We start from the raw sequence: 12,079 nt of genomic DNA, 5'->3' as shown, positions 1-12,079 counted from the left end.
AGTCTGGTGTGGATGAACTTGACTGGCCTGCACAGAGTCCTGACCTCAACCCGATAGAACACCTTTGGGATGAATTAGAGTGGAGACTGAGAGCCAGGCCTTCTCGTCCAACATCAGTGTGTGACCTCATAAATGCGCTTCTGGAAGAATGGTCAAAAATTCCCATAAACACACTCCTAAACCTTGTGGACAGCCTTACCAGAAGAGTTGAAGCTGTTATAGCTGCAAAGGGTGGACCGACGTCATATTGAACCCTATGGATTAGGAATGGGATGTCACTTAAGTTCATATGCGAGTCAAGGCAGGTGAGCGAATACTTTTGGCAATATAGTGTATGTCTATTTCCCAAAGACAACCTCCGGATATGACACTGAGCATGTGCACTCAACTTCTTTGGTTGACCATGGCGAGGCCTGTTCTGAGTGGAACCTGTCCTGTAAAACTGCTTTATGGTCCTGCCCTCCGTGCTGTAGATCAGTTTCAGGGTCTTGGCAATCTTCTTATAGCCTAGGACATCTTTAGGTAGAGCAACAATTCTTTTTTTCAGATCCTCAGAGTTCTTTACCATGAGGTGCCATGTTGAAATTCCAGTGACCAGTATGAGAGAGTGTGATGGCGATAACACCAAATTTAACACACCTGCTCCCCATTCACACCTGAGATGTTGTAACACTAACGAGTCACATGACACCGGGGAGGGTAAATGGCTAATTGGGCCCAATTTGGACATTTCCACATAGGGGTGTACTCACTTTTGTTGCCAATGGTTTAGACATTAATGGCTATGTGTTGAGTTATTTTGAGGGGACAGCAAATTTACACTGTTATACAGGCTGTACACTCACTACTGTACATTGTAGCAGTGTCATTTCTTCAGTGTTGTCACACGAAAAGATATAATAAAATATTTACAAAAATGTGAGGGGTGTACTCACTTCTGTGAGATACTGTATACTTATGCCTCAGCAGTAGCATGGTGGGAAATTTGGCCTATGGTTTTTCTTTAGAAATTGCTCACAATATGTCTGATTTTCACAATGCATAATGCTACTGGATGTTGTATTTCATTGTACCAGTCGATGTGATCATCATTTGGCCTCTTTGTTGTTACCATGTATTTTTCAATAAATTTCTGTAGTGTAGGCAATCCGTACATAACCTAGACAACAACACATATGTAGCACTTCCACTACAATACAACTAAGTAGGTCTGGCTTCTTGCTGGACAGGACCACCCTCTGACCTCTGGAATGTGTGGCCTTAAAGTGTGACTGTCGTGTGAGCTTGAGCAAAGAAACTGTTCAACACTCTGGTTGTGAGGGCTCTACCGATGCTCTACCTCTTTACTGCTCTTTAGGGCTCTACCTCTATCATGCTCTACCTCTTTCCAGATGGCAGAAAGGTGAAGAATGTGTGTGAGGGGTGTTTGGGGTTATCCACAATGCTGTTAGCTTTGCGAATGCAGCGTGCAGTGTAAATGTCCTTGACAGAGGGGAGAGAGACTCCGATGATCTTCTCAGCTGTCCTCACTATCCGCTGAAGGGTTTTGTGATCCAAGACGGTGCAGTTCCCAAACCAGGCAGTGATGCAGCTGCTCAGGACCCTCTTGATGGTCCCTCTGTAGAACACAGTCAGGATGGGGGGGAGGGAGATGGGCTTTCCTCAGCCTCCTCAGGAAGTAGAGGCGCTGCTGGGCTTTCTTGGTGATGGAGCTGGTGTTGAGTGACCAGGTGAAGTTCTCTGCCAGATGAACACCAAGGAATTTGGTGCTCTTGACAATCTCCACAGAGGATTCGTCGATGGACAGTGGACAATGGTCACTCTGTGCTCTCCTGAAGTCAACAACCATCTCTTTAGTCTTGTCGACATTCAGAGACAGGTTGTTGGCTCTACACCATGCTGTTAGCTGCTGCACCTCCTCTCTGTAAGCTGACTCGTCATTCTTGCTGATGAGACCCACCACGGTCGTGTCATCGGCAGACTTGACGATGTGGTTGGATCTGTGCATTGTTGCACAGTTGTGAGTCAGCAGAGTGAACAGCAGTGGATTGAGCACACAGCCCTGAGGAGCTCCAGTGCTCAGTGTGGTGGTGCTGGAGATGCTGTTCCCGATCCGGACTGACTGGGGTGTCCCAGTCAGGAAATCCAGGATCCAGTTGCAGAGAGAGGTGTTCAGGCCCAGCAGGCTCAGCTTCTCAATCAGCTACTAAGGGACGATTGTGTTGAATGCTGAACTGAAGTCTATGAACAGCATTCATACATTTGTGTCCTTATAGTCCAGGTGTGTGAGGGCAAGATGGAGGATTGTGGTGATGGCATCATCCGTGGAACGAGTAGGACGATACGCAAACTGCAAGGGGTCCAGTGAGGGTGGTAGCTGTGTTTTGATGTGCCTCTTGACGAGCCTCTCGAAGCATTTTATCATGATTGGTGTGAGTGCTGAACACAAACACTTGCTGACACTTTCTTCTTCTGTAATTTACATGACCATTTTCATAATAAGCTCACCAAACCGCCAGTGAACAGGTCAACTGCCACATCTGTTTCTGCTGACGTGTTTTGTTTACCTATACATAACACTGAATATTACACCTTTCTTCTGTATAAATACTCCCTTTTCATCTCAGTAAATTTTTTAAAGTTTTGCTATTCAATCACTGACTCTGTGTGGTTCTTTGAGAACAAAGAACCAATAGTAGAGGCAATGGCAACAGTGAAACTCAGGCTTCTTTCCCAAACTTTCCCACATGATTATTTTGTTGGATATCCTGTAGTTCAAACAGTCATGCACTCCATGTAGATGAAATAATAATAAAATGTTCATTATAATGCTGGCTAGTTTTTGAACATACTGAACAATGTTCTGTGGCATTGATAGACATCCAGACAGTAGACACAAATCCAGAACAGAATCCAAATAACCATAACCAAATAACAGAGAATAGATCAAACACCACAATTCTAGGAAGAATACAATAATGGCTTGGTATGCAGGCAAACTAAAAATACTTCACAACATGGCTAATGTGAGCATGGTTTAAATGTCCTATGAACAGGAAGTGAACTATGACAAAGGAAGTGAAGTCAGAATCTAGATGATCAGTGTTCCATGGACTGAGATGTTACAGTCTGATGCCTATGATTTTCTGACAAACACTGCCATAGTCTAACTCAAGTTTATAGAATCTTGAATAAGTGGGCTTTCCTTCTTTATTGAATATTAATTTGTTCACCCTGTCATAATATAGAAAGTCTCTAACACATCTGGTGAAAAAGGTTCTTTGTTGCAGTTGGCTAGAGTACTCAAGGTCAAGGCTTGCTACACACTAGATGATTTTCTAATCTTCACTGATTTTTAAAATGAGGGAGACCACAGACATAAGGACAGTTTCAATCCAATTTTAATCCTCCAAATGTATACACCAGACAATTTGACCAGACCAGGAGACCACTATCATTGGGGATTGTAAGCATTCCTCCAGAGCCTTCCCGATCAGGAATGTTTGCTATTTACAATTTGAGATTGGGGAGGCTCAGATTCAATCAAGAGCAGTAAAATAATTGTATTGACACCACTTTTAGATTAATTAGACAAATAATTTGTTGTGACAAACCTCAAATTGGGCCACACCCTCATGATCACTGGAGGGGTAAATCAGGCACAAAATTGGGCATAAAATGGTCTAATGTGTAGCCATCCTCAAGTTTTGAGTGTGACAGTATTCTTGTAAGTCAGCTAAGCAGCCTTTCAGTTGAGCTTGAATGCAGTCCTTGTGTTACTGTATTAAGACAATTAATATAACAAGATACAGAGAATGTCTAGCAGCTTTGGCTTCAGGTATGAGTCTCTTGTCTGTTTTCATAGCTGATTCTGCTTTTGAATTGCTCAGTGGGTATCCAACAGTGAGCAGGCAAAAAGTGCAGCACATGAGTAATGTGCGCGGACACAAAAAAACATTTCGAATATTATAAATGATGTTAGAATTATGATTTTTAAAGACCTTAAACTCATTGTTTCCTAGGGAGATTAAGAGCTCATCAAGGGGAACATCAAGGAAATGGTATTCAACATAAAGTGCCTGCAAGGCAGATTTTCCCCTTGAACTATCCCAAATATTGGTCCCTTTATATAACAACTGTGGTAAATTAGAATGGAGGAGCAAACAACCATATCTATCCGGCAATCCCTGACTATATTATTATAGGGGGATTCAAGAAAACTGGAGATTGGGACTGCAACTTCCAATTGGTGTCATTAGTGTTGTAACTGGGGTGCCAAAAGAAGATGCCTATTGCCTGAATCTCCACTCATGCTAGCAGCAACTTTGGTTGGAGAATCTAATATTGGAGGGTGGGAACAGTTGGGTTTAGCCCTCAGTGCCTTTGTTGCTGTGTGCACCTCTCTTCACTGCATCAGAACAGCCATGTTGGCCTGGTGTGTGTTATTTTTAAACATACAAGAGCTGATTTTGCATCCACATCCACATTTTGCATCCTTGCAGACACAGAGCTCCCTACTCAGGGCCTCAATCTTGGTGTTCTGCTGTCTGTCCACCTTTAATGCATCTCCTGATTTCCTGAACTACAACCTGGATTGAAGCTTATTTTGAATATTTCTAGCAGACTGCTCATCATTTCCATCCAGTATATCATCAAAAGCTTGTAGTGCTACACTATAAATAAACATGTGCAAAGTTGTATGTAGTGTCATCTTGATCGAGATTGTATACATATTTGTTGGACTGTGAAAAGAAGCTTACCCATACCAGTTCATTTTCATGACAATTGGTTTCTTAGTTGCAGGATCTGATGATGTCAACAATCTTGTTTAATTGTGCTGTCAAAGATGCCTACACTTGTCTGTATCAAGCAACCCTCATACTGTATCAATCAAGATGTGTCTGGCTCACCACAGATCTGATCTTGCTGTAATCTTGGCTGAATATCTCGAAGAATGTCTTGTAAATAAGCAAGTTCCAAAAGTAAGACTATTAGTAGTTGTCAAGGCCGCAGAATTATTGAATATGTTTTCATAAGTTTTATGTTAATTGTGCAGTTGAAATGATAAATTGAGTTCATATAAGTTGTGTACTGTATTACAAACCGCACAATTATACAGCTATTTAATAGGAGGTAATTCATTAGAAATGGTAGGCTATTATAGGCCATTTGCTAGGACAAGACAAAATTACATTACATTATTATGTTTAAATTAGCGAGGTAACACAGAAACAACACTAATACTTGGCATTGCAGACAGGCCACACAAGGGTTTAAATAAAAAAAAAAAACTGTTCAGAAAGGGAAAACATCAGGACACATTCAGGGAACAACCAATAACAAAACAGGGGTGGAGACAAGACATGAATCAAAACAAACACACATGGCAAAGTACATAAACTGAGAAAAAAGGAGAACATAAACATTACATATGTGGGCATGAACATTTTGCCTTTGCCTACTATGTTACCACTCTAGGCCTCACGGGTTTAAAAAAATAAAAATAAAAAATTCAGCACTGTTTTACCTCAAAATTTCTGCAATGATGCATAAAAGCAAGAGCAATATTTTTTGCTATATTGTATTAATAAACATTGTAATAAATGTTGCTTCATGCTGAACTATACCTGCTGTAGGAATTTTTGTAGTAACTAAAATAAAAGCTTCAAATAACTATAAGTGAACATTCTGTATTAGTTTTTATATGGCTGTCTATACACCTAGTTTATGGTTATAAAAATAAAATATAAAACAGAAATATGAAACCTGTAATATTAGGAATTATTTTATCAAAAATGTCAAGAACCATAGTGTACAGTATATTAACTTCATTGGAACATTCAGTGCTTGCTGGAAGCTTACAGTGAGCGTTTTCTGACGTTATTTAGGTAAAAATAACGTTTTTACCTTTGTAATCTGCCGGGTCTAGAATGGGCTTTGATGCGTTTATCTCCTGACTATGAAAATTTGATGACTGTAAAGCCACACAGCAGTTTGCAATAGTAAATGCAAAATTGTGGTATACTGCTGTACCTTCTGAGATTATGTTCAAACTTGTATATGTTTCCATTTAAATAGGTTCAAACTCTTCTTTGAATCAGTTCAAAAAATTTTGTTTCTAGTTCCCTATGCATGTTGTAATGGATTCAAATCTATTTTGTGGAGACTATTTAAACCATAAGTGACCCAGCATATGAACTGTTCAGTAGGTAGCAGTAGTATGTACAACTCAATTTATCAGTTAGCAGCATATCTTGGTCTTTCATGGACAGAATAGGCTTCATTTCTAAAGTTAAGTGTAAATGTTTGCATAAACCAAATCAAACAAAAAATCCTTCAGACTGAAAAGTTTCAGAAGTACTGATTTAAATTTGTACTTGTGTGTATATGTAGAATCGGTCCATCTGTATTTTTTCCCTCTTGTCCGCCAGAGGGAGCCATCGACTGAGTTTTGACCACTTCCAAATCACTCACTTACTTCCTATATGTCGGACATTTAAAGTTATTTCACAGTTCCATGATGCTGAAGTATTATTAGCTTATATACTTTATTGAGCTGTTTCATTCATTAATTGATTCATTGCTTATCTGTGTTTTGACCTATTGCACTATTTCTTGTTTTCTGTCTTATTTGGAGTGTGTTTTGGATTTGTTTGCATTGCAGACTGAATTTGCAAATGGATTCCAATTTTCCATCTGCTTCATCATTGATGAATGCCATTCACCAATTTAACAAGTGAACATTACATTTTCAGACAGCTGAGGCATTTGTTTATTGCTTCAAGAGACCAGTTTGTCAACCTTAATACACTGATATTATATTTATTTTGCCATAATTGAATGACAATAGCTTGTGTTGTCATTAATTCTTTTTAGTATTCACAATATATATATATATATATATATATATATATATATATATATATATATATATATATATATATATATATATATATATACACTACTCACAAAAAGTTAAGGATATTTGGCTTTTGGGTGAAATTTATGGAAAATATAAAAAGTTCACGCTACAGTGATATTAGATCATGAAAGTAGAGCATTTAAGTAGAAGCATGCAATGGTGATTTCCTCATCTCAAACAATTTATTGAAACAAAAACCAACAACAGTGGTGGGTATATGACAACAAAAAATGTCAAAGTCTCAATAATTTGTCATGTGCCCTTGACCATCAATTACATCTTGACAACGACGTCTCATGCTGTTCACGAGTCGACTTATTGTCTGCTGAGGCATGGCATTCCACTCTTCTTGAAGGGCGGCCCTCAGGTCATTGAGGTTCTGGGGTGCAGGGTTACAAGCCTCTACACGGCGACTCAGCTGATCCCATAGGTTTTCTATGGGATTCAGGTCTGGAGAAAGTGCAGGCCACTCCATTTAAGGAACCCCAGCCTCCAGCAGCCATTCCCTAATGATGCGACCTCAATGAGCTAGAACATTGTTGTCCATGAAGATGAAATTAGGCCTGTGTTGTTCACGCAAGGGCACAATGACTGGATTAATGATGTTATTCAGGTAGTATTGGCTTGTCACAAGATGTAGGGCAGTTCTGTATTGAGTAGACACACCTTCCCAGACTGTAACACCACCACCACCAAAGGCTCGTCTGGTGACAACAGTGGCTGATGCATAGTGCTCTCCTTGACGTCTCCAAAATCGTTGGCGGCCATCATTTCTGCTCAACGTGAATAGACTTTCATCAGAGAACAGCACTTAGACCCACTGGTCCCTCGTCCAGCGTAAATGCTCCCTGGCCCATGCAAGACGATGATGCCTGTGCCTAGTAGTGTGGTCAGGTATCCTTGCAGGTCGTCTAGCACGAAGACCATGCTGATGTAAACGGTTTCGAATGGTCTGATGTGACACTTGGGTGCCTCTCACCTTCCTTAAATGTGCCTGGAGTTGAGTGGCATTCATCATCCGGTTCTGCAAGGGACTGTTCACAATGAAGCAGTCATCAAAGTGGGATGTGGCCAAAGGACGCCCACTTCTATGCCTTTCTGTGACTCTTCCAGTCTCTCTGTATCTCTGTTGCAACCTGCTGATGACACTCTGACACTCTAAGCTCAGTGGCCACTTCCCTCTGAGAACATCCTGTTTGAAGCCTCGCAATGGTGAGGTACTGTTGATCAATTTTTAGGTGTCGTCTTAGTCTCATGATGTCAAAATGTGAACAGCATGATGAAGAGGACTGTTTAAATACCAATTCTAATTGAACCAGAAAATGTATTGGTTGATTCATGGATCAAACCCCAGTTCTGAATTTTGCTGTTACGCACCTTGTTAGAGAACAGCAAGCTATGCAAAACGTACTGAAATACTGAACAGTTGGACATGTGCATTCAAAAGTGTAGAGAAGGTCAAATTAAGTTCACCTGTAAAGGTTATAGTATGACGTTGATAGCATTTTGAGATGGCGCCTTATCTCTAAGGCACCATCTCAAAATGCTATCAACGTAATAACAATATGCAATTTAAGCTTGACAATATGTTTATATACATCGATCAGGCATACCATTATGACCACTAACATGTAAAATGAATTACACTGATTATTTCCTCATCATGGTACCTGTTAATGCGTGGGATATATTAGGCAGCAAATGAACATTTTGTCCTCAAAGTTGATGTGTAAGAAGCAGGAATAATGGGCAAGCATAAGGATTTGAGCGAGGTTTTTCTCCCTGCTTCTAACACATCAACTTTAAGGACATAATGTTCACTTGCTGTCTAATATATCCTACCCAGTAACAGGTGCCGTGATGAGATAATCAGTGTTATTCACTTCACCTGTCAGTAGTCATAATGTTATGCCTGATCGGTGTATATTATTAATAGTAAAAATAGTAGTAAAAATAGTAGTAAAAATAATGTAATATATATTATTAGAAGTATCAATTGTCCTTTTACAGTTATAAAAACATGGTCCCCACTAGCATATGAGAAGGCACTGAATTTAATGAGCCAGTAGATCTTGCCTAATTTTGATCCACATAAGTGGAATTCCTATGTCTTGTGATTATGCTTGATTTTAATAAAAACTACACTCACCCATTAGGTGGGCTCTCAAAGTCCTCCTCCCAGTAGTGGTGCCCTTCTTCTCGATGGAGATCAATGTCCCTGGTTGAGGCATAGCTATGCCCTACTCCATTTCCACCATGGAAATACATGGAGCTCCCATCTGATTGACAGGCATGCTGATGATAAAAAAAAAAAGAGGGTGTAATTTTTTTTAGGTTAGCCAGTTTTATTTAAGAATATGACAGATCACATTCTCCTGGACTAAGCACTTTTCCTCAGTAAGGGCTTAGTAAAATGTACTTTGATAATTTGCGTAAGATGATCAATTTGTCCACTTCAGATAATATGCGTTTTCAAAAGATTTATGAATTACTTTCTTTGAAGCAAATGAAAACTCAATCTTTATGTATGGTAGCAGTATTTAAAACTCAAATATCACTAACTGCATGTATTTTAAATGTCATATATTATTTTTTTCTAATTAACATGAAGGATGGCAAACATTCTGTAGTGGACTATATGATTATATGATTAGATCATTTATAAAAGTATATTAGTTTTCCAGTCCATGTCCTGGAATATTGCTACCATATATTCTGTGGTAATTTCCTGCATTACCACACCTGATCCAACAAATTACCTAAATAACAAAAGCTGTGAGTGTAGGAGCAACATGTTTAGGAACCACTTCTCTATATTCACAAACCCTTCAAAACTGTATATTTCTCTGTAACCTTTATAGTTGCTCCAGGAAAAAAGATCCAGTTGGCAGTATCAGGAGGGTCAAGGTTATCCTCCAGTAGGGTGGGTCTGTGGTCCATGTTGACCAGTAGTATGTTATCCAATCCCCAGCAAGATTCATAGCCATTAGGACCCAGTGCAGCCTCCTGGGACCACTTCAGGTGCACAGCCTCTTCCTTGCAGCTTGGTGGCACTGTAAGTAGATGCACCACCGTGCTGCTGTTTGTGGGTGCTCTAGAAGTGAGAAGGAGTTTTAATTAATTTCATTAATTCATTCATCATTAATTTAATTGAGTAATAAACACAAAGTTACTAGATTTTCAGATCATGTTTGAATGACTTAATTAGATTTGTTGAGTGTTACAAAATAAAAGTTATATTTACAATATATTAATCATACTTTATACAGTATTATATAATAAAACCTTCATTTCTAACATAGATTAAAGATTACATCAGCTGACAGAAAGTCACATCTCAAACAACACAGGAAAAAATATTTATTACAAATCAGCAGATAGAAGTAATAGATCTAAGGGGACTGGAAATAAATGTTTGTGCAAAGAGGATTAATGAAAAACCTGATCTTCTCCAAGGTGGTCCAGGCACTTGAATTGCTCAGTCTATAGGAGACAGTTATGCTGGGATCTGAATAACTGAAATGGCAGGATCCAGAGCCTAAACCAAAAAACATGCACCAAAAATATACATTTCAACCAAGAATGGAACAGCACACTCATAACTGACTAACTGAATATTTTATGTCTTAACATCAAGAGAAGCTGAAGGCCATAGAATTTTTTCCTCCCATTATTTCCATCTCCTTGAATAAGATGGCTGTGCTCCATTGGTATTCTGAGTACTCTGCCTTCTCTACTCATTCTGGCCATGAAAAATTTATGTCCTCAACACTGTCATGCTACAAAAAATCAATGGCTGAACCTTAGTTGCTCTGGGGTATGTGGTACATGAGAGAAATTCTAAGGCAGGCTAGTTGTGACATTTTTTTTTTTTTTTTACAGGGGATAAAAAAACAAAAGTAAATTACAGATGGAAATTTAAACATATTTTAAATAATGAAGAGATATCCATGGTAAGTTGATGGTAATAAGGGGTGATTCTAACACTAGGACTAAGCATACTATTCATAGTTGTACAGATTTCTGAGCATGTATCATGCTTAATATGAATTTGGTTTGCTTATTTGGTTTAGCTAAATAGGCATAAATATAATGTCCTAATGCCAGAAATCTATTCAACAAAACAAATTAACTTTTATTAGGTTTTTTAATTATTAATCCATTTTTACAGACATGGGCTTATTTTCAAGTCTTAATTCTTAACCATATTCTATTTCTATAATTGCTTTTTTATTTATTAAATTGTTAAATTGCTTGTTTAAATTTAGGGATTGATCTGACTTGATATAATACATTATATTATACTGTATGTTACATTTAATTCATGCTGAACCTCTATTTTAAACAAATGTGAAATGTATTTACCACACATGCATTGTTAGTAATGTGTTGGGTTTTTATAGAATTTGTTATTACTTACCCAGTGCAAACTGCAGTACTGAAGCAGTGCTTGTATTAAGAGCCACTGTGATCTAAACCAACAATAGAACATATCATATCAAACTATACTTTTTACCCATGACAAAAAACGTTTTTCTATGCAGTGATCAAATGTGTTCACCTTACTTGCATGTGTTCTGTTTGTGTTTATGCAGCCCAGCTTACATAATAACAAGAAACAGGCTAAATCAGGTTGAATCTACTTCAGTGTTTGTGTGGCCCTTGCCTGTTACAATTATGACTTTGCCTTGTGTTTTGGACTTGGCCTGCAAATGCTAAAATAAAACTTTTTAACCTGCAGCTGCAGCCATCTCTGTCACCTGACAGATTTTTTTTTTGCTATCAGCAAGGATGTAGTATGCTCTACTGGCAATAGGCTCTAAAGGCTCAAGTTCATCCCATAGTTCATAGAGAGCAGCAGCAGTAAATTATCCACAACAAGCTAGTGCAGTTATAAACCACACTGGTGCCTCAAAGCAGACTGCCCATGCCATCAGACATTTCATGACTGCATTTAGTTGCCACAGAGAGGCAATCTTTCAGAAATAAAAGAAAGGGACAAACCTTTCTTTTAGACATCCTGGTGTCTCCTAAGGGCCTGTTCTCCCTTTGCTGCAGTGAGGAGCTAGGGCTAGGCCAGTACCTACCAGCCCCAGCCTGGTCTGCTGAGGCAGGAAAAGAAGGCTAGTGCTGCAGCCTGAGCCACCCCATGTAAAA

At 38.9% G+C, this 12,079-nt stretch overlaps 1 protein-coding gene across 2 annotated transcripts in view; it reads right to left on the bottom strand.

Annotated features, from left to right (window-relative positions):
* Window positions 1-12,079, bottom strand: part of reln (reelin) — a 400,453-nt gene that overhangs the window by 238,170 nt on the left and 150,204 nt on the right. For both annotated transcript variants that reach the window (XM_058387966.1, XM_058387967.1), the window contains exons 8-11: window positions 11,343-11,394; window positions 10,364-10,460; window positions 9,776-10,016; window positions 9,072-9,217 (exon numbers count right to left, since the gene is read on the bottom strand). In XM_058387966.1, the coding sequence (XP_058243949.1) occupies window positions 9,072-9,217; window positions 9,776-10,016; window positions 10,364-10,460; window positions 11,343-11,394 (536 nt within the window). The remainder of the gene's footprint in view (window positions 1-9,071; window positions 9,218-9,775; window positions 10,017-10,363; window positions 10,461-11,342; window positions 11,395-12,079) is intronic.

Source organism: Hemibagrus wyckioides, linkage group LG04 (genome assembly GCF_019097595.1).
Source record: "Hemibagrus wyckioides isolate EC202008001 linkage group LG04, SWU_Hwy_1.0, whole genome shotgun sequence".
In the NCBI taxonomy this organism is placed as follows: domain Eukaryota; kingdom Metazoa; phylum Chordata; class Actinopteri; order Siluriformes; family Bagridae; genus Hemibagrus; species Hemibagrus wyckioides.
This window is presented reverse-complemented; position numbering and strand designations above follow the sequence as displayed.